Source organism: Psammomys obesus, unplaced genomic scaffold, assembly GCF_907164565.1.
Source record: "Psammomys obesus unplaced genomic scaffold, mPsaObe1.curated_primary_1811, whole genome shotgun sequence".
Lineage (NCBI taxonomy): Eukaryota > Metazoa > Chordata > Mammalia > Rodentia > Muridae > Psammomys > Psammomys obesus.
Genome location: NW_026596143.1, coordinates 3,765,200 through 3,790,560, shown reverse-complemented (window position 1 = coordinate 3,790,560; position 25,361 = coordinate 3,765,200). Strand labels below are relative to the sequence as shown.

General features: G+C 39.3%; 1 protein-coding gene across 3 annotated transcripts in view; it reads right to left on the bottom strand.

Moving 5' to 3' along the window:
* The window catches only part of Wrn (WRN RecQ like helicase), a 123,740-nt gene that overhangs the window by 81,962 nt on the left and 16,417 nt on the right, over positions 1-25,361 (bottom strand). For all 3 annotated transcript variants that reach the window (XM_055593452.1, XM_055593453.1, XM_055593454.1), the window contains 7 exons: positions 16,189-16,296; positions 15,237-15,349; positions 9,819-9,964; positions 9,240-9,388; positions 7,661-7,810; positions 3,994-4,063; positions 608-722 (listed from right to left, as the gene is read on the bottom strand). In XM_055593452.1, coding sequence (XP_055449427.1) covers positions 608-722; positions 3,994-4,063; positions 7,661-7,810; positions 9,240-9,388; positions 9,819-9,964; positions 15,237-15,349; positions 16,189-16,284 — 839 coding nt within the window. In that variant the 5' untranslated portion in view covers positions 16,285-16,296. The remainder of the gene's footprint in view (positions 1-607; positions 723-3,993; positions 4,064-7,660; positions 7,811-9,239; positions 9,389-9,818; positions 9,965-15,236; positions 15,350-16,188; positions 16,297-25,361) is intronic.

Below are 25,361 nucleotides of genomic sequence, written 5' to 3'. Positions count from 1 at the left end.
AAGAAAGTTTGTGGTTTAGCAGTGGAGCAGTTGTGTGTCAAGTTGACAAGGGGTCAGCTGTACTAGTTTTATGCTAATTTGACCCAAGCAATAGTTATCTGAGAGGAGGGAATCTTGATTGAGAAAAATGCCTTCATAAGTCTGGGCTGTCAGCAAGCCTGCGGAGCATTTTCTTAATTAATGACTTATGGGGGAGGGTCCAGGCCATCCTTGGGCTTGGGGTACAAGTTCTATAAGAAAGCTCTCAATCAACATATCAAAAAAAAAAAAAAAAAACAATTATAATTTCCCAAAACCAAAATACTATCTATCCCAAATAACTGCTTCACATTTCTACAGAGCAATTGTTACCTCCCAAATTACATTACTGAATTGGAATTGTTCAGAGCATTTCTACTTTTAAAAGAATAAATTTATCAAGGAATTCACTTGGACCAAAGTCTGCTTCCAAAGAGATTTAGTTACACAACTGTCTGAGACTCCAGATCCAGGGGGAATCTGAAACCCCTGACCTCCATAGACATACACACATACAAATGTATACATTCACACACACACACACACAATTTAAAATAAAATAAATAATTTTAAAAGCAGAATATTTAACCTCTGTAGAGTTTCTAAATTTCTGCAAGTGACAGGAAAATGCTTGGCTAGGTCCCTCATTTCTTCAGAGATTGAATTCAACTGTTTCTTCATCTCCATAGGTAGTCTTTCTTTGGCTAAAAAAAATAATAATAATATTATTATTAATATTCAAATTAAAAAGCAGAGATTTTATTTAACTATATCATAATATAGTATTAATATTCAGATTTTCATCTATTCCTTACAATGAATTTAAAAAAGAAACATTTCCTTCTTGAATCCCTAAACCACTTTCTTCGCTTTACCTCCTTCTTTTAACTTCCTTTTCAAATTTTTGCTATTTGAAATTTAGAGTAAATTCCAAATTTATACATTATACAATCCAAAGGTTACTGACCTAGACAGCAAAACAAAATTGAGATTCTAAACTCATCTAACACTGTTTCTAATTCAGAAATCAGCAAGCCCGAAACCCTATGAGTTGGGACTTAATACTGTTTGGAAACCTTGCCCAAGGGTCACTCTTTGTTGTCCTAATTAGTAATTAGCAAAACAAAATTTGAGCCTGTCTTACCTGTGGCCATCTTCCAAACTTTCAACCTCACTCCATCAGATAGTGCATTCTGTGTCAAGAGCAAGTTTCCTGCCTTCATTGTTTGTTTGTGTTTGAGACAGGGTTTCTCTGTGTACCTCTGACTGTCCTGGAAGTCACTCTGTAGACCAAGCTCACCTGGAACTCCTTGATCCACCTGCTTCTGTTTCCAAGTGGTAGGAATAAAGTTGTGCACTACCACTGCCCAGCTTGGGCTGTAGAGATGGGTCAGTGGTGAGAGAGCACTGGTTACTCTCCTTTCTGAAACCAGCTCCTTGCTTAGAATTTATTCACCACTTCTCCTCTCCCTAAAACATCCCAGGCTCCCTTGAAGCATATGATATAGATCACCTATCTTGCTATTCCAGACGGCTAGCCATCTTTTTTTGGTTTGTGCCATCAAAATCACAACCTTTTATTCACATATGGTTAGGTTTACTTATTCGTTACCTGTCTTTCCGTGCCCTACTCTCCTGTGATCGTTCCTTGTGATTTTAATGCCTACAGAGATGCGCCACTCTACGATGGACCTTCCATCCTCAGCTCCTCCATTTCCAACCATCTCTTCCTCATCTGACCTGAGCTGTTCATTCCCACCATCTGAGCCTTAACTTAAAGCTACCCAATAAAAACCACCACTGCCCCCAAACTTTCTCTTACAAACATTTTGCACCTTAAATACAAGTACCCTATCACTGTTTCTAGCAGTTTCCCCCATTCGGTGAGTTAACACTTCAGAAGGAAACTTACTGACTCCGCCCTCTCCCCACCCACACACCACCTGCTCTCCCCACCATGGCTTCCTTTCCTTTACTAGACACTCTGTAGTGTCTACTCCTTTGACACACAGACACTCAGCTTCTCTCTTTACCCACCTGCATGGAACTTACCTCGCAAAACTCCTACTTTAATTACATTCAACTCTTTAGCTAACTGATGCCTATCCCCAAGTAGCTGGACAAACTTAAAATGATATTGAGCCATTTGACTTGAAAGTCATGACACAGATCCCACTGCTCTACTCTACGGTGCAAATGTTATGGCCCCGCTTTCTCTTTTAAATTGCCAATGCCTGCTGCGCAGCTTCAAATGTTCTGCTCCATTTTCTCCTAAACTAACTCCAGCTCAGCTTTTCCCCCTCAGCAGCAAAGCTTCCTTTAGGAAGGCTACCACAATATCAACCTTAACTGTTAATATGAGAGCCTCACATCATTCAAATCCTCAGATTTAAGTGGCTGACAACTCCTTCCTATTTAAACCATTTCCTTCACCTGCCCTCCTCCTTCACTGATGACCCTCTCCATCCTCTCTCCTACTCTCTCTTTTTAAATGCCAGTGTGACCTTGAAGCTAATGCTTTCTCTGCACTCAGGTAGATCTCTGTGAGTTCAAGGCTAGCCTGATCTACATAGTGAGTTCTAGGACACCTAGGACTACACAGAGAAACCCTGTCTCAAAAAGCAATCAATCAATCAATCAATAGATGTCACCGCTAAGTCCTGCTCTTCTTTAACCAGGGTTTTAATCTGTCATGCCACCAAAACCCAGGAGGATCCTTGACACATGCCTCTCATTACATCAGATTCTGTTGACTCTACTTCTCTATTAAATATAGTGTGAAGCTGTCCACTTCTGTCAACTCCTGACACAAATTACCAATTCAAGTTATCATTTCTTCTTTTTTGGCTTAACCTCCAAAAGTGTTTCCTCACCATTCTTTTGTCATCCTACAATCCATTTTCTTCCTCTCTGGCTCATTTTGTTAGTGTTTTTGTTTTATTCTAAAGCTTGCCCTGCTAGTTTGATTTAAATACAGCGCATTTCACTTCCATGTTTAGAATGTGAGTAGCTTCAGTTTGCTCTTAGGAATGAATGTAAAGTCTGTACTATAGCCTGTCTCCTTTCATGTTTCTGCTTCTCCTACATTACACTATCATAACCAATAGTTTACTATACTGCACAAGTTACAGACAGATTACCTCTGACACATTGTACCTGTCTATCATTTTCCCTTTTGCCTTGGCTAGCAGATGGCCGCTCCTATTTAAGGTATTATCTCAAGCATTACTTCTTCCAGGAAATATTTTCAATGAAATATACTAATGATACATAAATCATGTTTTCACTCAAAAAGTTTCAGATTTCAAAGCATCTCAGACTATGTAAGGACTGTTCAATCTTTAACAATTCTCTCTGGCCATTAACAGAGGTGCTTTTGAGTATTTTGTCCCTTCTGTGCTCACAACTAATCCATGAGATAGATATTTTGCTATTATCCACATTTAAAGCATGGGAAAAGAGACAACTACAGATCAGATGGCTAAGATTCCACCATTGGTCTATATAGCACAAAAGCTACATAATTGACTCCCCATGCAATCACTACACTATCAAAACACCTAACAAGGCAATGAAATTGAGTGAAGAAAACAGCAACTTAAAGCAGAACAAGACAGCACATCTTATATACATTGAAGTATTGAGTTAGTTTTAAACAGTCGTGGAAAGAAGGTATATGCTTCCAGCCAAGAAGAAGCTGGTTGGCTCACTGATGTTATCAAAGATAATAATGTAGCTACTCCATGAATTGAAGAGTAGCAACACTACAAAACAAAGCAATGTGAGCCCTGCTTTCCCACAACGAAAATACCTAAAACTCCAATACTTAATTCTGATGGATTTCATCTTCACAGCAACACTGTTCAGACATTGAAGAAGCAGTATAATATTTTGTAAAGATGCATTGACTTTTTGAAACAAAACTCACAAAACAGCAAATATACATTTTATCTTTTATTTTAGGCCATAACATACCTCTATTTAGAGCAAACACTTGCCCGGCATCTCCCAAGCTTTCTAATTTTTGATAAATGATAAGACCAGCCTATAAAATAAAGAAAACAAGGTGAAAGTTACAGATAATCAAAATAAATGTATATATCACCTCTCTAGCAAAATCAGCAAGAATGGTTTCCAAAAGACCCCCAAAAAATGAAGTCAAACTATTCCATTATGCAAAGATCCATGTCTTCAGGTAAGCACTATTCCAACTGGAAAACAAAAGCTGCCTTGGGCTGCAAAATATAGCTCAGAATTTTCATTTACTAATTTTCAGGATTATAAGTAGGTATTCAAATGAAATGATCTGTAAACAAAATTTTAAAAATACAATCTACTGAGTGACATCTGCTTTGATGACAGATTCTATCTAATATTTGAGATTTCATTAAGCCACCTGAAAATGTTGGTCAGCATATGAAGCCTAACGCATGCAGGATATTTTTAACAGAGACAATCAAGTCACAGAGACTTTCAAGAATAAGGACATTACAGCCTGTAATCTCCATACTAGGAGGATAGAGGCAAGAGGATCAAGATACCAAGGCCAGCCTCAGCTACATGGACAGTTCAGGACCAGAATAAGCTGCGAGAGACTTTGCCATAATTTTAAAAGCACATGAACAAAGAAACAAAGAAAGCCAAAGGAACTGTGAAAAGTCTCTAATTCATCAAGCTATTTCCCCAACAAAAGCATTTGTTGGTTTTCTTTTGTTTTTCTGGTTACAAACTAAAGGAGTATCCATATCTTTAAAAAAATGCACAAAAGATACTGTCAATAGGACAAAATAGCAGCCTAAAGAATGGGAAAAGATCCTCACCAACCCTATATCCAATAGAGGGCTAATATTCAAAATATATAAAGAACTCAAAATTAGATAGCAACAAACCAAATAACCCAATTATAAAATGGGGTACAAAGCTAGCCAGAGAATTCTCAACGGAGGAATCTGTAATGGTCAAGAATCACTTAAAGAAATGGTCAACATCCTTATTCATCAGGGAAATGCAAGTCAAAACGACTCTGAGATTCCACCTTATATCCGTCAGAATGGCTAAGATAAAAAACTCAAGTGACAGCACATGCTGGTGAGGATGTGGAGCAAGGGGAACCCTCCTCCAGTGCTGGTAGGAATGCACTTATACAACCACTGTGGAAGGTTGTATACTGTCTACAGGTTTCTCAAAAAATTAGGAATAGCTCTGCCTCAAGACCCAGCTACACCACTCCTGGGCATATACCCAAAAGATGTTCCACCATACCATAAGGACACATCTTCAACTATGTTCATAACAGCTTTATTGGTGATAGCCAGAAACTGGAAACAACCTAGATGTCCCTCAACTGAAGAATAGATAAAGAAAATAAATGTACTACATTTACAGAATGGAATAATATCAGCTATTAAAAACAGACATCATGCGATTTGTAGGAAAATGGATGAAACTAGAAAAGATCATCCAGAGTAAGGTAACCCAGACCCAGAAAGACACACATGGTATGTACTCACTTAGAAGTGGACATTAGCCATGCAGGACAGGATAACCATACTGTAATGTATAGACCCAAAAAAGCCAAGGAGGGCCCAAGGCAGGAAGCTTGAATCTCATTCAGAAGAGGAAATAAAACAGACATCTGAAGTAGATGGAAAGAGGGAACTGGGTGGAAGAGGGGAGTGAGGAAAGTCAGGGTGGAGAGGATCCAGAGAGAGAACAGAAATCAGTATGGGGGAATCTCTAGGACAGGGAGGCTCCTGGGAGTCTATGGGGGTGACCCTGGCTGAGACTCCTAGCAGCAGGGGTTAAGGAGACTGAAGTTGCCACCTCCTGTAGCCAGGTGGGACTTCCAGCAGAGGGAGGTTGACACCAACCTACCCATAAAACCATCCACCCAAAAGTCTTGCCTACAATAACTGTAGAGATAAAGACGGTGCAGAGATTGAGAGAATGGCAAACCAATGTCTAGCCCAACATGGGACCCACCCCATGGGAGAGAGCCGACCCCTGTCACCATTAATGATATTCTGCTATATTTGCAGACAGGACCACAGATAGCATAACTGTCTTCTGAGAGGCTTCATCCAGCAGCTGGTGGAAAAGGATACAGAGACCCGCAGCCAAACAATAGGCCGAGCTCAGGAAATTCTTTGGAAGAGTGGGAGGAAGGACGGAGGGAGCTGGAGGGGCCAAGGACACCACAGAAGACATATAGGGTAAACTAACATGGGCCCACGGGGGTCACAGAGACTGAACCAACAACCAAAGAGCACGTACAGGCTAGACCTAGACTCCCTACACATAGGTAGTAGATGTGCAGCTTGTTCTTCATGTGGGTCCCCTAACAATAGAAGCAGGGGCTGTCTCTGACTTTCCTGCTACTAGATTCCCTTCCCCTATTGGGCTACCTTGTCAACGGCTCAATGGGAAAGGATACATTTAGTCCTTCTGCAACATGAGATGCCAGGGTCGGTTAGTACCCCTCGGAGACCTCCCCTTCTCTGAGAAGAAGAAGAGGGGAAGAGGGAAAAGGGGGCATGAGGGTGGGACTGGGAGGAGAGGAGGAAGGGGGCTGGCATCAGGCTGTAAAGTGATGAAAGAGAGAGAGAGAGAGAGAGAGAGAGAGAGAGAGAGAGAGAAAGAAAGAAAGAAAGAAAGAAAGAAAGAAAGAAAAAGAAGAGAAAGAAAAACATTTATGCTTAGACACAAAGTACAGGTTAATTAATGCTTAGATGCAAGATAAAGGTCAATTGATGAGAAGAGTGTGGAAGAGGAAGAAAAACTATAATGAGTAACTGTTTATGATTCGTGGAAAATGACTGAAGAGAAGTGAATTGAAAAAAATATTAAATGCTAGGGGCTAGAGAGATGGCTCAGTGGTCAAGAGTACTGGCTGCTCTTCTAGAGGTCCTAAGCTCAATTCCCAGCAACCACATGATGGCACACAACCATCTGTATTGGAACCTGATTCCTTCTTCTGCTATGTATGAAAACAGAGCACTCATTTACATAAAATAAATAAATATATCTTAAAAAGTAAATGCAAGATGGAATAACAAGATATTTATCAATAAATAAAAGTATAATATATGGTAAAGTAATTTACAAATGACATATTTAAGTTAATAGACAAAAGTACTATATGTAAAAACAAGTTGAGAATCTAGTGTATATGCAGAATGTAAATATGAAAATATATCTAAAAACAGAAGCAACTAAATTTGAAGGCAATTTATCTAAATTTCCACATTTTAAATATAAATGTAGGGAATAAGGCTAATTTAAATATAGAAAGCCTGTGATTTTTTTTTATTCTGAGTGATTTATATACAAAATAGATCATCAAACCATTTGTGCCTGCTAAGCCTAAAGCCTTTCATGATTTCAGTAAGTTCTCATTCTTTTACACAGAAATTGGACATCACTTTGACTTCATGACAGTGAAAATAACTACTGCTATGCAATCTATTAATTGGCATTTTTCTAATTAACATGTGGAACTTTACTTGCTGTGTTCCTAAGCAATTTTTCATGACAAACTAGAATAAAATATTTTAGGTAAGGACACAACCACAGTAAAAAATGTTTTTCAGTAATTCAGTACAGGAAATAGAAATGACATAACTAACAGTCTTTAAATACATACATAAGCATCAGTAGCGGCATATAGTTTCTGGTCCTCAGTGAGGGGGAAATTGCTCCAATCGCTACAGCGGATAGACTTGTCTTTCAAAAGCTGTTTTCCCAAGACATGTTTAACGAGACCATTGAGGCTCCAAGTCTCTGCACACTTCAACTGGAAGTAAGGAAAAGGCATCATAGCAAACAAACCTTTGCTGTCAGCGATTCCTAAGTACCACCTAATGAGCAGACCACAAATAAAACTAGAAATGTTGTACCATAATAATCAAACTGTCCATCACTAAAACCTCATTTATAGTCCACAAGTTCCATTAAAATACTTAAACTTAAAAAAAAATACTTAAACTTTAAAGATTCTTTCCTACAAAGAAGTTGAATAGATTAGAATGCTTTTGATTTTACAGCCAAATGGATACTTGGCTAAATATAAGAATTTAACCATTTCATTAATAAAATAATGGAAATATAGGTGTTGGTGTTAAAGGTCAAACTGACACTCAGAGCTCTATATCAAGAGCTGCACTCCAGTCTTCTTTACAAAAGAAATGCTATTGGAAAAGTGTCTTTTAAAATAAATATTCAGGTGTGCAAATACAGGAAAGAAGTGACAGTTGGAAGAATGCTAGTTTAATACTAAAATCTGTACTCCTAAAGAAGCTGAACAACAAGGAGGACCCTAGGGAAGATGCTCAGTCCTCATTCAGAAGGGCAAACAGGATAGATATCGGAAGTAGGAGAAAGCAAGGAACAGACAGGAGCCTTCCACAGAGGACCTCTGAAAGACTCTACCCACCAGGATATCAAGGGAGATATTGAGACTCAGAGCCAAACTTTAGGCAGAGTGCCGGAAACCTTATAGAAGAAGAGGGAGATAGAAAGACCTGGAGGGGACAGGAGCTCCACAAGGAAAACAAGAGAACTAAAACACCTGAACCCAGGGGGCCGTGCAGAGACCAATACTCCAACCAAGGACCATGGAGAGAGAGGGCCTAGACCCCTGTTCAGAGGAAGCCCATAGGCTTTGTTCAGTTTCCAAGTCCTAGTAAGGGCTACAGGGGCTGTCTCTGACATGAACTTAGTGGCCAGCTCTTTGATCACCTCCCTCTGGGGGTGTGGGGTTTCAGCCTTGCCAGGCCACAGAGGAAGATGATGCAGCCAGCCTTGATGAGACCTGATAGGCTAAGGCCAGATAGAAGGGGAGGAGGTCCTCCCCTATCAGTGGACTTGGGAGGGGCATGGGAGGAGATGAGGAAGGCAGGGTGGGGGTGGGAGGGGATGAGAGAGGAGACTGCAGCAGGGATACAAAGTAAATAAGTTGAAATAAACAAATAAATAAATAAATTTTTAAAAATAATTTAAAAAAAAAGAATGCTGGTTTAGGTAACTGTATGCCGAGATAACAAATCAGAACTGGGTGCTTCATTATGTACTTTGAACTTCTGTATTGCCACCAAAATCAACAGACAGCCTACATTACTTTTTTTGAAGGAAAAAAAAAAACCTAACATTTAGATTTTTTAAAAATGCACATCTTAAAATACAAATTACCATGTATATTACAATAATACATGTATTACTTGTACCTTTTCATTGGCAACATCCGTCAGCTCCACAAAACTCTCCAACTTGATGTCAAAATCACGCAAAAGTTTCCACTGATCTCCTTCAATTCCAACACCTGCCTTCTTAATTGACTTATTTTCTAGTAATACTTTTAATCCCTGGGGGAAAACTAAACATTTCATTATTATTTCCATAACACTGTTAAGTATAATGGATTCCCTATTTTTATGCATTGTGTAGTCATGTTAATCTGATGTTTACATTCAGCTTAAATTTAGAATCACATTCATCTTAACTATTTCTTTTCTTATCTAATGCAGAGTTCTGACTAAAAATTGACTAGGAAAAAAAAAGAGTTCAAATGCCACCTCTAGGAACAGTAACAGTATATTATTCCAGTATATTATTACTTAGACCTCTAAACTTCAATTCTCTATTCTCTAACACAGGAAAAAGATATAAAAACCAGGTAAAAATACAATTACTTAAATAAATGTAAGATCAGGAGAGAAAGCCTGTTAATGAAAGAACTTAATTTTCCAGGAAGTTGATCTATTTTAATTTTGTTGGCCATATAAAAACGAAACAGAGATACCAACCTGACATAGAAGAAACGTGAAACAAGTAGCATTTGCTCTCAGACACACACAACTGAATCACTGCAACTTTGCTTCGCTTCCCTTGTTTGTATATGGGTGGCCATTCCATGTCAAATCCTATCACATCTCCATCAGACAGACGCATGCTACCAAAGGAAAAATTGTGTGGTGTAACTGCATGATTTTTTTTTTAACTTTTCCATAACTAACAACGTCGTCACAAGTTAAGGGGCAAACAAAAGACTGGAGAACCTGTCTGTGACGCATAACACTTTTGGTAAGCAGCCAGAAAATATTAAAAAGTCTTTTTAAACGTCACTAAGAAGACTTCTGTCTTAGTCACTGTTCTATTGCTGTGAAGAGACACCATGTCCAAGGCAACTATTATAAAAGAAAGCATTTAATTGGAGCTGGCTGACAATTCAAAGGTTTAGCCCACTATCATCATGGTGTGGAGCAGCAGCTAAGAGCGATAACCTGATCGGCAGGTGGAAAGAACAAGAGGTCTGGCATACACTTCCTCCAACAAGGCCACACTTCCTAATACCTCTAATCCAATGGTTCTCCACCTTCCTAATGCTGTGACCCTTTAATACAGTTCCTCATATTTTGGTGACCCCCAACCATAAGATTATTTCATTGCTACTTCATAACTGTAATTTTGCTACTGTTATGAATCCTAATGTAAATATCTAATATGCAAAAGCATATTTCACATATCTGTGAAAGCATCATTTAACCCCTAAAGGTCTAGCAGGTCGAGAACCACTGTTCTCATACCATCAACGAGTTCCACTCTCTAGCAATGAAGCATTCAGCATATGAGCCTTTGAGGGTCATTCTAATTCAGAGCACTAAAGCAGGTAAGATGACTCAGTCGATAAATGCCTTAGTTTGCTATCTACCATGTCCAAAAGCAACTTGGGAAGACAGGGTTTGTTTAAGCTTACATGGCACAGTCCATCATGAAGGGAAGTAGAGAAGTCAGGGCAGAAAATCAAGGCAGGCACCTAAAGGCAGAAGCTGAGGCAGAGACCATGGAGGAACATTGCTAACTGCCTTTATTCTCCTGGCTTGCTCAGTTGGCTTTCTTGCAAGGCAGGACCAACTTTCCCACAAGCCCAGGGACGATACTGCCCCAAGTGAGCTGGTCACTCCCACATCAATCATTGATCAAGAGAATGTGTTTCCAGGCTTGCCTACAGACCAATCTGATGGGTCATTTTCTCAACTGAGGTTCCCTGTTCTCAGATGACTCTAGCCTGTGTCAAACTAACAACAAAAGAAATGTTCTCTGCAACACCCCTCCTTTTGAATGGCAGTGGGATTGAAAATAAACTACATTTCCATCAACAAAAGAATAAACAAATTGTGGCATGCCAAAACAGAAACAGTGGCACATAACCGTTTAATGGAACTACATACTTCAAAAAGAAAATTCTCAAAACTTATGGTTGAATAAAAAGACAAATTTCAGGAAACCCATATATATTTAAACTGGCAAGTAATACAACATGAAGAAACCCTAACTATTGAACTCAGGATGTTATTTTAGAGCTGCACAGGGGCTGGAGGAAGGTAAACTAAGAAGGGTGTTAGTGGGCTTTTATTTTCAATTTATTATTTTTTTGGACACACATAGCACATGGAGAGAACCTACTCCTGAAAGCTGTCCTCTGACCAAGTATGCACCTACATACATAAACACATGTGCACACACACATGCACGCACGCATGCACACATCACATGAGCACACACACAAAATAAATAATAAAGACTTAACATAACTAGATAAGAAGATACAGCTGTTTTATTTATTTTTGTTTATATGCCTGGTTCACAGTTTTGTTTTTATTTTTTGTTTTGTTTTGTTTTGAGACGGGGTTTCTCTGTGTAGCCCTGGCTGTCATGGACTTGTGTTGTAGACCAGGCTGGCCTCAGATCTGCCTGCCTCTGCCTCCCGGAGTGCTGGGATTACAGGCATGCACCACCACACCTGGCTTAGTTCACAGTTTTTAATTAAACATGTATTACAAACATAAAAGAATGTCAGCTACTACTTCATCCCAAGATGAAATTTACAAGGACTCATTCTTCCACTGAGAATAAACAAAAAAAAAAAGTACAAAAATATCTAAATTTGCTGCTCTCAGGACAAGATGACAATCTCTGAGGTTATCCCTGATTCTCCTAGAATGTCTTCCAGGCAAGCAGAGAGAAGAACAGCAAGGACAGCACTGAGGGGGGAAACTGAGACAGCGGTCTCTGATTCCTAGGGTCCTCAGGACTCTAGGAATCCTGAGAGGTCAGTGTAACTATAAGCTGCACAGTTCTCTCGTAGACAGGGTAATGAGACCTGAAGCTTTAAAAGTCACAGCAGACATTGTTGAACTCCAGAAACAATCGGCCATCTCCATGAGGGTCACACCTGACAGAGCTCCATTACCTTCAGAAGAAAAGCGATCTCAGGCCTAACTAATACAGAGTAAAAGCAAGCCTCCAAATACAACACCCATTTACAGGTAACTCAGCTGCAAAAAAAAAAAAAAAAAGCAAACTGCAAAAGATATAACAAGGTAAAATCACAGCTGACCAAAAAACTCAGCAGCTCTGACACACATCAAACATAAATTCTAATGGGGGTAGGGATCACTCAATGGGAAGGAAACTTGCATTACACTCAGAGCAGGCATGGTGGCACAAGTCAGTGATCCCAGCACCTGTGAGCTGTAGGCAAAAGGATGGGGAACTAAGATCATCCTCAGCCATACAGTAAATTCAAGGGACCTACCTCGGCTACATAAGACCCTCTTCAAAACAACACAAAAACAAACAAAAAATATTATAAATTATTAATATGTTCAGGAATTTTAAAAGAAATCATGTACCAAATAAGGCATTAAGTTGGAAGTTTGGTGAGGTTTTTTTAAAATGTAACTTTTATAAACAAAACACATCTGCACTCTGCACTATTCCTAGCTCTGTGTCTTGCTCAGCCACCATCAGAGCAGCTGCTTCCTGCAGTAGATGGGAACAGGTACAGAGACCCACAGCTGGACAATATGCAGAGAATGAGAGACCTTAGAACACTCAATCCTAAATGGCATGTCTCCATCAAATCCCTCCCCTCATGGCTTGGGGAACTTTGCAAAAGAGGAAGCAGCCAGTGGGGATGGAAGACATCAAGGAAATAAGACCTTCTAGAAACAATGGGGCTGATGATGTACAAACAAACTCACAGAGTGTGGCAGCATGCACAAGGCCTACACAAGTCTAAATGAGGTGAAGTCCCAGTGCTGAAAGGCAGAAATGGACATATTCTTCCATCCCTCATCCGGAAATTAGCTCCAATCTTTAACTACTTGTAAAAGGAAACTTAGTATACTGAAGACCAACTGAGACACCCAGCCTCCTGAAATGAACAACTACAAAAACAAGGCATTCTGGGCCTTTTGTTGAGAGACAACCATTGTTGGAAAAGAGAGACCACAGCCTGTAAAGCCATGCTAATAAATCCCCATTTAATATATCTATGTATATATATATACTCATTCTATAAGATCTGTTCCATTAAAAAAAAAAAGTGACTAATATAAGACATGACATACCATAGCAAGACAAAAGGTAATATGATGAGGCTAACATATAATCATATATAATAGGTTTACCTATGCTGTAAGTCTAATTTTAATTCAGTAAAATGAGGCCCAGAAGTGAGAAGATAAATAGACTGGAGCTGAAGACACCTAAATACTACTTGCAGATTACATTTACCACCAGGACAACACTAATGAACTGCTTCATTTACTTCTGCTTTTTAAAAATCCAAGTGCAAATAGTTAAAAATCAAAAGTACATATGCAATCATTTCAACGATCTGAATTAATTTACTGCTTCTCTGTGTAAATTGCTTCAAGAGGCTTAGGTTGCATTACTCCAGAATCCTAATTTCACAAGTTGCTATGACATGAATAACCTCTCCAAAATTCCTGACAAAATGTACTCCTCAATGGAACATAGTGGGAGGTGGGGCATGAACACAGGTGTTTGGCTCATCAAGGCTCCACCCCCTCAACAGATACTCCTTTTCAAGAGCATAGGCTAGTTATCCAGAAAACTGGTTTAATTTGGGTCCCTCTTCCCTTCTACCAATACAAAGATGCAATACAAAGTCCCTTACAAATACCAATTCTGTTCTCTGTGACTCTATAGCATCCCAAACTGGAAGGAATAAATTCATTTATAAATTTATTTATATGTGTCTTTCTACAATTTACTCAGGCCATGGAATTTTGTTACAGCCAGAGAAAACAAACTCAGACAGGCAGGTATGAACAAGTACTAACAGTCATTTCTACTTTTTTTTCCTTTCTTTTTTTAATTAATTTACTCATTTTACATCCTGATCCTATCCCCTCCCTGGTCCCACCCTCTCTGCCCCTTCCTCCCACCCCCATGCCCTAGTCCTCAGAAAGGGGGAGCACCGCCCCCTTACTAACTGATCCCAGACTATCAAGTTTCTTTGGGACTGCCTGCATCGTCTTCCTCTGTGGCCTGGGAAGGCCACCTCACCTGGGGGAAGTTATCAAGGGGCAGGCAACAGAGTCCAAGTCAGAGACAGCCCCTGGTCCACTTATTAGAGGACCCACACGGAGACTGAGCTGCCTATTGGCTACATCTGCGCAGGGGACCTGCATCTTCTCCATGCACGGTCCTTGGTTAGTGCCTCAGTCTCCGCAGCCGCCCCCTGAGCCCAGATTTCTAACAATCATTTCTGATGCTCTTTTTATAGACCATTTGGAGAAACTATCACTGACTTTGAAAAATGGCCTGAGAGATGGCTCAACACTTAGGATCTTGATTCCCAGCACCCACACTATGGTTCACAACTGTCCATAATTCAAGTTCAAAATCCAAAGCCCTCTTCTGGCCCCTCAGTGAATAGCATACACATGTGTTATGTAAACATACATGCAGATGAGGCATCCAAACATATTTTTCAAAAGTTAAAATAGAAATAAATTTTAAATAAATAAAAGAGAGACTCATAACTATTATTTGATATGTTGACATTTTAGCAAGATATGAAAATGCAGTTAGAAGTTAAGTAACACTATCATTTTTTTCTAAACTGATAGCGTGTTTAATAGTTTTACCTGTACATTACATCTCAAGCACTAAAAAGAAACAAAATGTATCTAATGAAGTAGAAAAGGTTATTAATTAACAAAGGTTACTACTTATTACTTTAATATAGTAGCTTTATTTTTATTTAAAAAGTAGAATACAACTTAGTGATATGATATATGTAGAAATACTTCTGAAATATACTTCCACTGTAAAACTAGGCACTCATAAATATCACTCATTAGTTCTTAAGGGTCCAAACTTAATGCCAAGAACTTCAAATCCCTTACCTAATGTCTTCAGACAGGAAGGAGCAATCACTAGCTTCATAGCTGTAAACAACAGAACCAGTGAATTCTAAGAATGGGAGGTCATCTTCGAGAACACTCTTCTGAATGCATGCCTTGAGTTAAGAAAATTCAAAGTGAGCACAAACTATTTCCACAATAAATAGTAAGTCTTCACTGAAGTAGTAAAGCCCACAGATGAAATCTATAGTACTAAGTTTTATATTGTAGAGTAAGAAGCCATAACATTGAGAAGTTTAACAAAGGTAAAGCCATACACTGCTGTAAAATGATTTGTCCATAACTTTCTATTTTCAAACTTCTAATCTTATTTTCATAAAGTCACTTAATTTACTTAATTTAATTTTTCCTGATAATTATATTAATTAACATCCTAGATAAAATAATGTGACTTTGAAATGCTGATAGCCAGTTACCAGATCGTAACTCTGCAAGGACTTAAATGATTTTAACCAAAAATTCACCAACATTAATATTGTCTAAATTATTATATGAAATGGGACAAACCAACAGGGCACAGTGGCGCACACCTGTAATCCCAGCACTCAGGGAGGCAGAGGCAGGCAGATGGCTGTGAGTTTGAAGCCAGCCAGTCTACACAGAGAAATGTGAGTCCAGGATAGTCAAGTTTACACAGAGAAACCATGTTTCAAAAACCAAAAGCAAAAAAAAAAAAAAAAAAAAAAAAGGAACAAGCCAATAACGCTAAATAAAAAAAGAGAGAGAGAGAAAATATACATTAGGGATTCTCATTTTATAAAGCTTATTTAAAATTGAATCTCATTTACCTTTCAACAACTTGGTCCTGGTTCATTCACAAACAGAGAGTTTTCCCTAAACAATGACCTGAAGCTTACAAGCAATGGGGTGACTCACTGCACAGTCAAATTCAAACAAAACTTCCCATCTGAACAAACAACCAATGAGCAATTACCTTCTTTTCTTCTGTAGCACCTCTTTTATTCTGCTCAGACATCCATTCAGGAAATTTTCGCTGAGGTGAGGTGGTTTCCATTTCATTTTCATTCATCTTTAAAATGCCCTAGTTACAAATGCCAATAAACAATAGCCATGAATAAATATGGCAAATATTTGACAGGAAACTCAGTGACAGCCCCACAGTTAGGACTGCAAAATCAAACAAACATACATATTTAGTAGAAGATATAACTCCTAGCCTCAAGAACAAGAGCTTGAATCACAAAAAAAGCAAATGCAGCATTCCAGGTTTATTAACTATACATCACTTCTTTCTTTTATAACAAAGTGACTATTTTAATGGAGTTCTATGGTTGTGGCAGATTCAAAATCTAATATGCTATGTTATGCTTTGTTCCTTCAAAAGAATAAGTTTTATATCATTAATGAAGATAATCTTTGAATATGTGAAGTATTAATTTTTTCAGCATCTTTGATTTTCTGAATAATTATCATCTCCCTTAAGGTCTCAGTTGACTCAGCACAACTGTTAGATTTATTCACAAATCAACTTGAAGATGCATAGAGTTCTGAAGACCTAACAGCTGTTCTATAGCCAGGACTTTCACTATGCTCTTGGCTAAGACAGTGAGAGGAGTCCCTAAAAAGAGTTTTTTGTTACTAGTTTTGAGGGCTCTCCAGGATGGAATTCAGACTTCAAGTATGAAATTCCAAATATAGTACTTTTTAATAATAAAAGGAATCCATGCTCCCATGTGACTTATACTAAACTCAAGTAGTAAATTCCTCAAGCCCCTGGTTAACCTCCTATTACCAAGTGACTCATGGGGAGTAGAAATTTAAATATGTTGTTGAATATTCTCCTTGTGAAACATCACGTTAATATTAGGTAATCACAGCAAACGTTTCAGGTTTAGGAGCAGCCTATTATACCTGGAACTATTAAGTCACATAAAGAAACCTTTTCTTCCTTTTTTTTTTTTTTTCTTTTTCTCTTTTCTATTTATTCAGACCAGGAAAATTCTATACATATCTGTCCCAAAGTCTCCGCATCTCAAATTTTTTTAGCCTTTTTTTCTTTTTCTTTTTATTAATTACAGTTTATTCACTTTGTTTCCCACCTGTACCTCCCTCCAACCTCCCCTCCCAATCATATCCTCCTTCCCTCTTCTCCACCCATGCCCCTCCCCAAGTCTACTGATAGGGGAGGTCCTCCTCTCCTTCCCTCTGATCCTAGCCTATCAGGTCTCATCAGGAATGGCTGCATTGTCTTCCTCTGTAGCCTGGTAAGGCTGCTCCCCCCTCAGGGGGAGGTGATCAAAGAGCAGGCCAATAAGTTCATGTCAGAGACAGTGCCTGTTCCCATTACTATGGAACCCACTTTGACACTGAACTGCCATGAGCTACATCTGTGCAGGAGTTATCTCCATGAATGGTCCTTGGTTGGAGTATCAGTCTCAGAAAAGACACCTGTGCCCAGATTTTTTGGTTCTATTGCTTTCTTTGTGGAGCTCCTGTCTCTCCAAGTCTTATTATCACCCCCTTCTTTCAATAAATGGGACCTCATTAAACTGAAAAGCTTCTGTAAAACAAAGGACCTGTCTTCAGAACAAAAAACAAAACAAAACAAAACAAAACAAAAAAAAAACTGCCTACAGATTGGGAAAAGATCTTCATCAACCCCATAGCTGACAGAGAACTAATATCCAGAATATATAAAGAACTCAAGAAGTTAAACAGCAACAAATCAAAGGAATCCAATTTAAAAACTGGGGTACAGAGCTAAACAGAGAATTCTCAATAGAGGAATATCGAATGGCAGAGAAACACTTAAAGAAATGTTCAACATCCTTAGTCATCAGGGAAATGCAAATCAAAACAACCCTGAGATTTCACCTTACACCCATCAGAATGGCTAAGATAAAAACTCAAGAGACAACACTTGCTGGAGAGATTGTGGAGAAAGGGGAACCCTACTCCACTGCTGGTGGGAATGTAAACTTGTACAACCACTTTGGAAATCTGGCATTTTCTCAGACAATTAGGAATAGTGCTTCCTCAAGATCCAGCTATACCACTCCCAGGCATGTATCCAAAAGATGCTCAAGTATACAACAAGGACATTTGCTCAACCATGTTTATAACAGCTTTATTTGTAATAGCCAGAATCTGGAAACAACCCAGATGCCCCTCAGTTGAGGAATGGATACAAAAATTGTGGTATATTTACACAATGGAAATTACTCAGCAATTAAAAAAAAAAAAACAAGGAAATCATGAAATGTGCAGGCAAATGGTGGGAACTGGAAAAGATCATCCTGAGTGAGGTATCCCAGAAGCAGAAAGACACACAGGGTATATATTCACTTATAAGTGGATATTAGACATATAATATAGGATTAACATACTAAAATCTATACATTTAAAGAAACTAATCAAGAAGGAAGACTCTGGCTAAGTTGCTCAATCCCCATTCAGAAAGGCAAAGAGGATGGACATCAGAAGAGGGAGAAAACAGGGTTTGGCTGTAAGTCTCAGCATCTGCTCTGATACCCTGCAGGGTAGAGCCTTTCAGAGGCCCTCTGTGGTAGGCTCTTGTATCTCCTCCCAGTTAGCATGGCCCCTATCCATACTGGAATTCTGATTGGCTTGATCTTCTACAGGTCTTATGCAGACAAGCCGCTATGAATTAATGAAACAGCTATGTCATAAGCAGAAGCCAGGATTTCATAGCACCTACCCCAGTAGGGTCTGTTATTAAAGTATATTTGCATAGAGTATTTGTGGTGCACGCAGAGTATATCACTGGCAAAATGCCAGAAAACTGAGGTTTCAACATATAACTTAACCTGTACAAAAGCTATGTAAGCAATTTAGCACAGTGATGAAGCAAACATAAACCTTGGTAACTAATCTGCAGCTGTGTAACACTAGGATCATTTTAATTTGAAATACCTATTTATATATACAAAATTGAATCTAGACACTTCCAAGTAGAGAATTTAAAAGTAAATTTATTTACAAACCAATTATCTTGGGGCTGGAGAGTAGCAGAGTTCCTACTGCTCTTGTAGAGGACGCACAAACACATGCACATATGTAAAACTCGATTCTTTTAAAAGGAGCTTAAATCTCCCCTGTGAAAGTGTTTTAGTTTGCGCTTTCCTGAAATTATCTTGCCTATCCATCTACTACCACCTACAACTTTTCAACTCTTATCATTTTACGACTGTCTACATTTTTTGCTGTTACTGTTCATTTCTCTGTTATTGTTTTGTTTTTCTTTAATCTTACATAGACCAAATTAAGCATGTCTGTTTTCAGCAGTGACATTCATCTCATTCACAGGGAGGGAAAACAAGGGCTTTAGGGCTGATAAGACAGCTCAGCGGGTTAAGGTATTTACTCTGCAAGCCTGGAGACCCGAATCCATGAAAAGGTAGAAAAAAGAGAACCAACTCCACAAAGTTGCCCTCTGACCTCTACATACATTCCACAGCATGTGTATATTCACACCCACACACAATGACAAATAAACTTACATTTATTAATTTTAAAAAGTTTTCCTTTGTTGAGTAAGCAGCTTTATTTTTGACAGCTTCACACATGGACACAGTGTGCTGGGCTCCCACACCCTCTCTTACCCCCTCACACTCCACTGACTCTAGTTTACTAGGCATCTTACATATCTTAGTCTTCCTCTGGACTTGTGGGAGGGCTGTTGTTGTTGGGGAGGTTGGTTTGTTTCTGGGAGGGGGGTTGTTTCCTTTTCTTGAGACAGAATGTCAGGAAGTCTAGGTTCGCCTCACACTATGTAGCCAAGGATGGCTTTGAACTGCTGACTTTCTTGCCTGAGAGCTGGGGTTGCAGGTTTGTGCCCCCATGCCTGTTAATGTGGTGCTGGGGATGACACCCCTAGCTAGACAAGCTCACTCTTTTCCCCCATTATTAATATACTGGATTTTATGCTAACGTTTGATGGCTTATTTTTTTTTCCTTCAAATTTTACTTAAGGATCATCACATACAAAGTTTTGCTAAAACAAGTGGTAGCAAACAGCAGGAAGCGCTTCTGCCTCAGCAGACTAACTTCTTTACAACCAACCAGTATCCAAGAGCTTAGGTTCCTTACACAAAGTACCCAGGGCACAAACCCCTTAGACCTAAAACGCCTCTCTGTTTCCTTAAACAGGACATGTTAGTTCTTTGTGGTGATATGTTCAGCTTTGAATACAAGTAAATATTGATAAAATATTTCAACACACTACTAAAGCTCTTCTCAGACATTCTATCTCACTCTATTAGTACTATTAATTATTCTTTGAAAGTCAGACAGCATTAATGAAACATTGGTTTACACTACTACTTTTCCGCTATCTATGCATCTTTCATGTGATCACTGCATTTTTTTCTTTATTAATTACACTTTATTCACTTTGTATCCCCCCTGTGGTTCCCTCCCTCCTCCCGTCCCAATCCCTCCTTCCTCCACCCTCTGCATGCATGCCCCTCCCCAAGTCCACTGATAGGGGAGGGATACCTTCCTTCTGATCCTGGTCAATTAGGTCTCATCAGGAGTGGCTGCATTGTCTTCTTCTGTGGCCTGATAATGCTGCTTCCCCCTCAGGGGGAGGTAATTAAAGAGCAGGCCAATCAGTTCATGTCAGAGACAGTCCCTGTTCCTATTACAATGGAACCCACTTGGATACTGAACTGCCATGGGCTACATCTGTGCAGGGATCTTAGGTTATCTCCATGCATAGTCCTTGGTTGGAATAGCAGTCTCAGGAAAGACCCCTGTGCTCAGATTTTTTGGTTCTGTTGCTCTCCTTGTGGAGTTCCTGTCCTCTCCAGATCTTACTGTTTCCCACTTCTTTCCTAAGATTCCCTGGACTCTGCCCAAAGGTTGCCCATAAGTCTCAGCATCTGCATTGATAGTCTGCAGGGCAGAGCCTTTCAGAGGTCCTCTCTGTCAGGCTCCTGACTTGTTACCTCTTAGCTCCTTCTTCTGATGTCTATCCTCTTTGCCTTTCTGGATAGGAATTGGGCATTTTAGCAAGAGTCCTCCCTCTTGATTAGTTTCTTTAGGTGTACAGATTTTAGTAGGTTTCTCCTATATTATATGTCTATATGAGTGAGTATATACCGAGTGCATCTTTCTGCTTCTGGGATAGCTCATTCAGGATGATCTTTTCCTGATCCCACCATTTACCTGCAAATTTCATGATTTCCTCGTTTTTTATTGCTGAGTAATATTCCCTTGTGTAGATATACCACAATTTGTGCATCCATTCTTCAGTTGAGGGGCATCTGGGCTGTTTCCAGCTTCTGGCTATTACAAATAAGGCTGCTATAAACACGGTTGAGCAAATGTCCTTATTGTGTATTTGAGACTCTTTTGGGTATACGCCTAGGAGTGGTATAGCTGGATCTTGAGCAAGCGCTATTCCTAGTTGTCTGAGAAAGCGCCAGATTGCTTTCCAGAGTGTTGTACAAGTTTAAATTCCCACCAGCAGTGGAGGAAGGTTCCCCTTTCTCCACAATCTCTCCAGCACGTTTTGTCTCTTGAGTTTTTGATCTTAGCCATTCTGATGGGTGTAAGGTGAAATCTTAGGGTTGTTTTGATTTGCATTTCCCTGATGGCTAATGAAGTTGAACATTTCTTTAAGTGTTTCTCTGCCATTCGATATTCCTCTATTGAGAATTCTCTGTTTAGCTCTGTACTCCATTTTTTAATTGGATTACTTGATTTGTTGCTGTTTAACTTCTTTAGTTCTTTATATATATTGGATATTAGTCCTCTGTCAGATAGAGGGTTGGTAAAGATCCTTTCCCAATCTGTAGGCTGTCATTTTGTTCTGACGACAGTGTCCATTGCTTTACAGAAGCTTTTCAGTTTCATGAGGTCCCATTTATTGATTGTTGCTCTTAGAGCCTGTGTTGTTGGTGTTCTGTTCAGGAAGTTGTATCCTGTGCCAATGAGTTCAAGGCTCTTCCCCACTTTTTCTTCTAAGCGGTTTAATGTGGCTGGTTTTATGTTGAGGGCTTTGATCCACTTGGACTTTAGTTTTGTGCAGAGAATCACTACATTTTAATTTAACTATATTTAATGTAACTATATTACAAAAAAATCTTCAAAAAAGAAACAGAGGGAATAATTAAAAATGTTTTTTAACTTAAAATCTTGTCTTGGTCTAGTGAAATAACTACTGAACTACTGTGCATATCTGTGTGCTATGTTTATGTGTGAGTGCCAGCAAGTTCCTACCATGTGTGGAGGGCAGAGAGCAACTTTGTGGAGTCAGTTCTCTCCTTCTGCTTTTACATGCCTGCTGGGTATGGAACCAGGTTTTCGGGCTTGCATAGCAAGCACCTTTACCCCACTAAGTATTTACTGCATTCTTCACCTTACACTAATGGAAAGTGCTGCAGGCATTTGAATTTCATTGGGCTTACAGTTTCTATGACATCACAATGTGGAATTCAAAACTAAATGCAAGTTTGAGTATTCAGGAGCTTCTCCGTGTATAGACAGCATAGGAGCTTGTGTATTTTTAGACTAATCTTTATGCAAAGTCTTTATTCTTCCTATTCTTTATTCTTCCTATTCTTTATTCTTCCTATCGTTTTTTGGTCTCAGATGCCCATGTTACGGGAGTTGTGAGAGACCACATGGTGCTAGAAACAGAACCCCGTCTTCTGCAAGAACAGTTAGGGTTCTTAACCATGAGCGATCTCTCCAGACTCCTAGTGTTTGTATTTTTAACAACTTATTCAAGTTTTTGTTTGTTGTTGTTGTTCTTTGCAGTCAATCTCCGTGATACAATCATATGTAACTTTTGGTAAAAGCCTGCTTTGTGTGTATTTTGTTTCATGTTTGTCAGTTTGTCTGTTTCCTTTGAGACAAAGTTTCCTTTGAGACTGGCCTTGAACCCACAATCCTCATGACTCCCCTTCCTGAGTGGTGGGATTATAAGTATACACCACCATGCCCAGATTTTTTGATAATTGAGTTGCAAAATTTGCCTCATGATAGCTAATATAGTATACTTACTGCAGTAGAACTGTCCCCTCCAGGTCTTTCTATCTTCCCCTTCTTTCATAAGAGTCCCTGTACTCTGTCCAAAGTTTGGCTATGAGTCTCAGCATCTGCTTTGATACCTTGTTGGGTAGAGTCTCTCAGAGGCCCTCTGTGGTAGGCTCCTGTTCCCTGTTTTCTCTCTCTTCTGATGTCCATCTCGTTTGCCTTTCTGAATGAAGACTGAGCATCTTACCAGGGTCCTCCTTCTTCCTTAGCTTCTTTAGGTGTACAGATTTTAGTATGTTTAACCTATGTTATATGTCTAATATCCACTTACAAGTGAGTATATACCATGTGTTTTCATGCTTCTGGGATACCTCACTCAGGATGATCTTTTCTAGATCCCACCATTTGCCTGCAAATTTCATGATTTCCTTGTTTTTATTTGCTGAGTAGTATTCCATTGTGTAAAATGTACCACAATTTCTGTATCCATTCCTCAACTGAGGGACATCTGGGTTGTTTCCAGATTCTGGCTATTATGAATAAAGCTGCTATGAACATGGTTGAGCAAATGTCCTTGTTGTATACTTGAGCATATTTTGGATATATGCCTAGGAGTGGACAGGAGCTCCACAAGGAGAACAACAGAACCAAAAATTCTGGGCACAGGGGTCTTTTCTGAGATTGATACTCCAACCAAGTACCATGCATGAGATAACCTAGACCCCTTGTTCAGATGCAGCCCATGGCAACTCAGTCTCCAAGTGGATTCCCAGTAATGGGAACAAAGACTGTCTCTGACATGAACTCAGTGGCTAGCTCTTTGATCACCTCACCCTGAGGGGGGAGCAGCCTTACCAGGCCACTGAGAAAGACAATGCAGCCAGTCCTGATGAGATCTGATAGGCTAGGGTCAGATGGAAGGGGAAGAGGACCTCTCCTATCATTGAACTGAGGGAAATGCATGGGAGAGAAGAGGGGGTGAGGCTGGGATTGGGAGGGGTCAAAGGAGGGGGCTACAACTGGTATACAAAGTGAATAAATTGTAATAATAAAAAATTAATTTAAAATTAATTAATTAATAACAAAACAGTAGAACTGGGCAAATAAATATTTATAAATTACTTGTCAAAATTATAAACTATGTGTTAAAAAATACACCTTAGGTGACTCTATTTGACAGCAATGAGACAGTTAAGAGAAGTTGCCTGGTACCATTTCTAGTTTAGTCAATAGAGCTCATACCAATAAGATTTCAAGTTTAGTTCGGAAGAAACAAAAACTGACTAGCTTTAAATATGACTTCTATGTCACACCCCAAGGCTCAGGGATCGCTACAGAAGAGGAGGCGGAAAGGTTGTTGGCAGAGCCATTGCACATCTGAACACACAGAGGCTGTGACAGCATGCACAAGGCCTGCAAAAACTCAAGCCAGGCAAATCCCAGAGGGGAGGGGTTTATGAAATCCCACCCACAGCTAAAAGGCTATTGGCCATTGATGGCTACTAGGGAAACAAAAGTAAGTCTTCTTCAGGTCCCAGTTCCTGACAAGCTAGGTATCTTAGGTGATCCGAGAATATAGAGGCAGCACTAGGAAAACTCAGTGTGTTTAAAAAAGAAAACACACACACACACACACACACACACACACACACACACACAAGAAATTGGGTGGGGAAATGAGGAAGGGTAAGATTTGGAAGGAGAATAGGGGGTAGATTAGATCAAAACACATTATACGCGCTAAGAAATTCTCAATATAAACTGTAAAAAGAAAGTTAAGACCACATTCCAAATTAGTTAAGAAGGGGTAGCTTTTTAATCACTATACTCAAGCCCACCCTAAGACAAAGGGATTCAGCTCAAGGGCAAGTTTTCTCCATTTAGAACTAAGCTATCTTCTAGGGAACAGACACTTAATACCAGTCTCAAGAGAAAGGTGGGTTTCAATGGATGAGCTGAGATTTCTTTGTTCCTAAAACCTTTAGCTAGGGTAAGGAAATGAATACCTACTGTTACCATGGCAATTGCCTTGCCTAATTGCTTGAGGGTTAAACTAAATAAGGTATCCCAATCTTTTCTAAAAGCAGAAAGAAAGAAAGAAAGAAAGAAAGAAAGAAAGAAAGAAAGAAAGAAAGAAAGAAA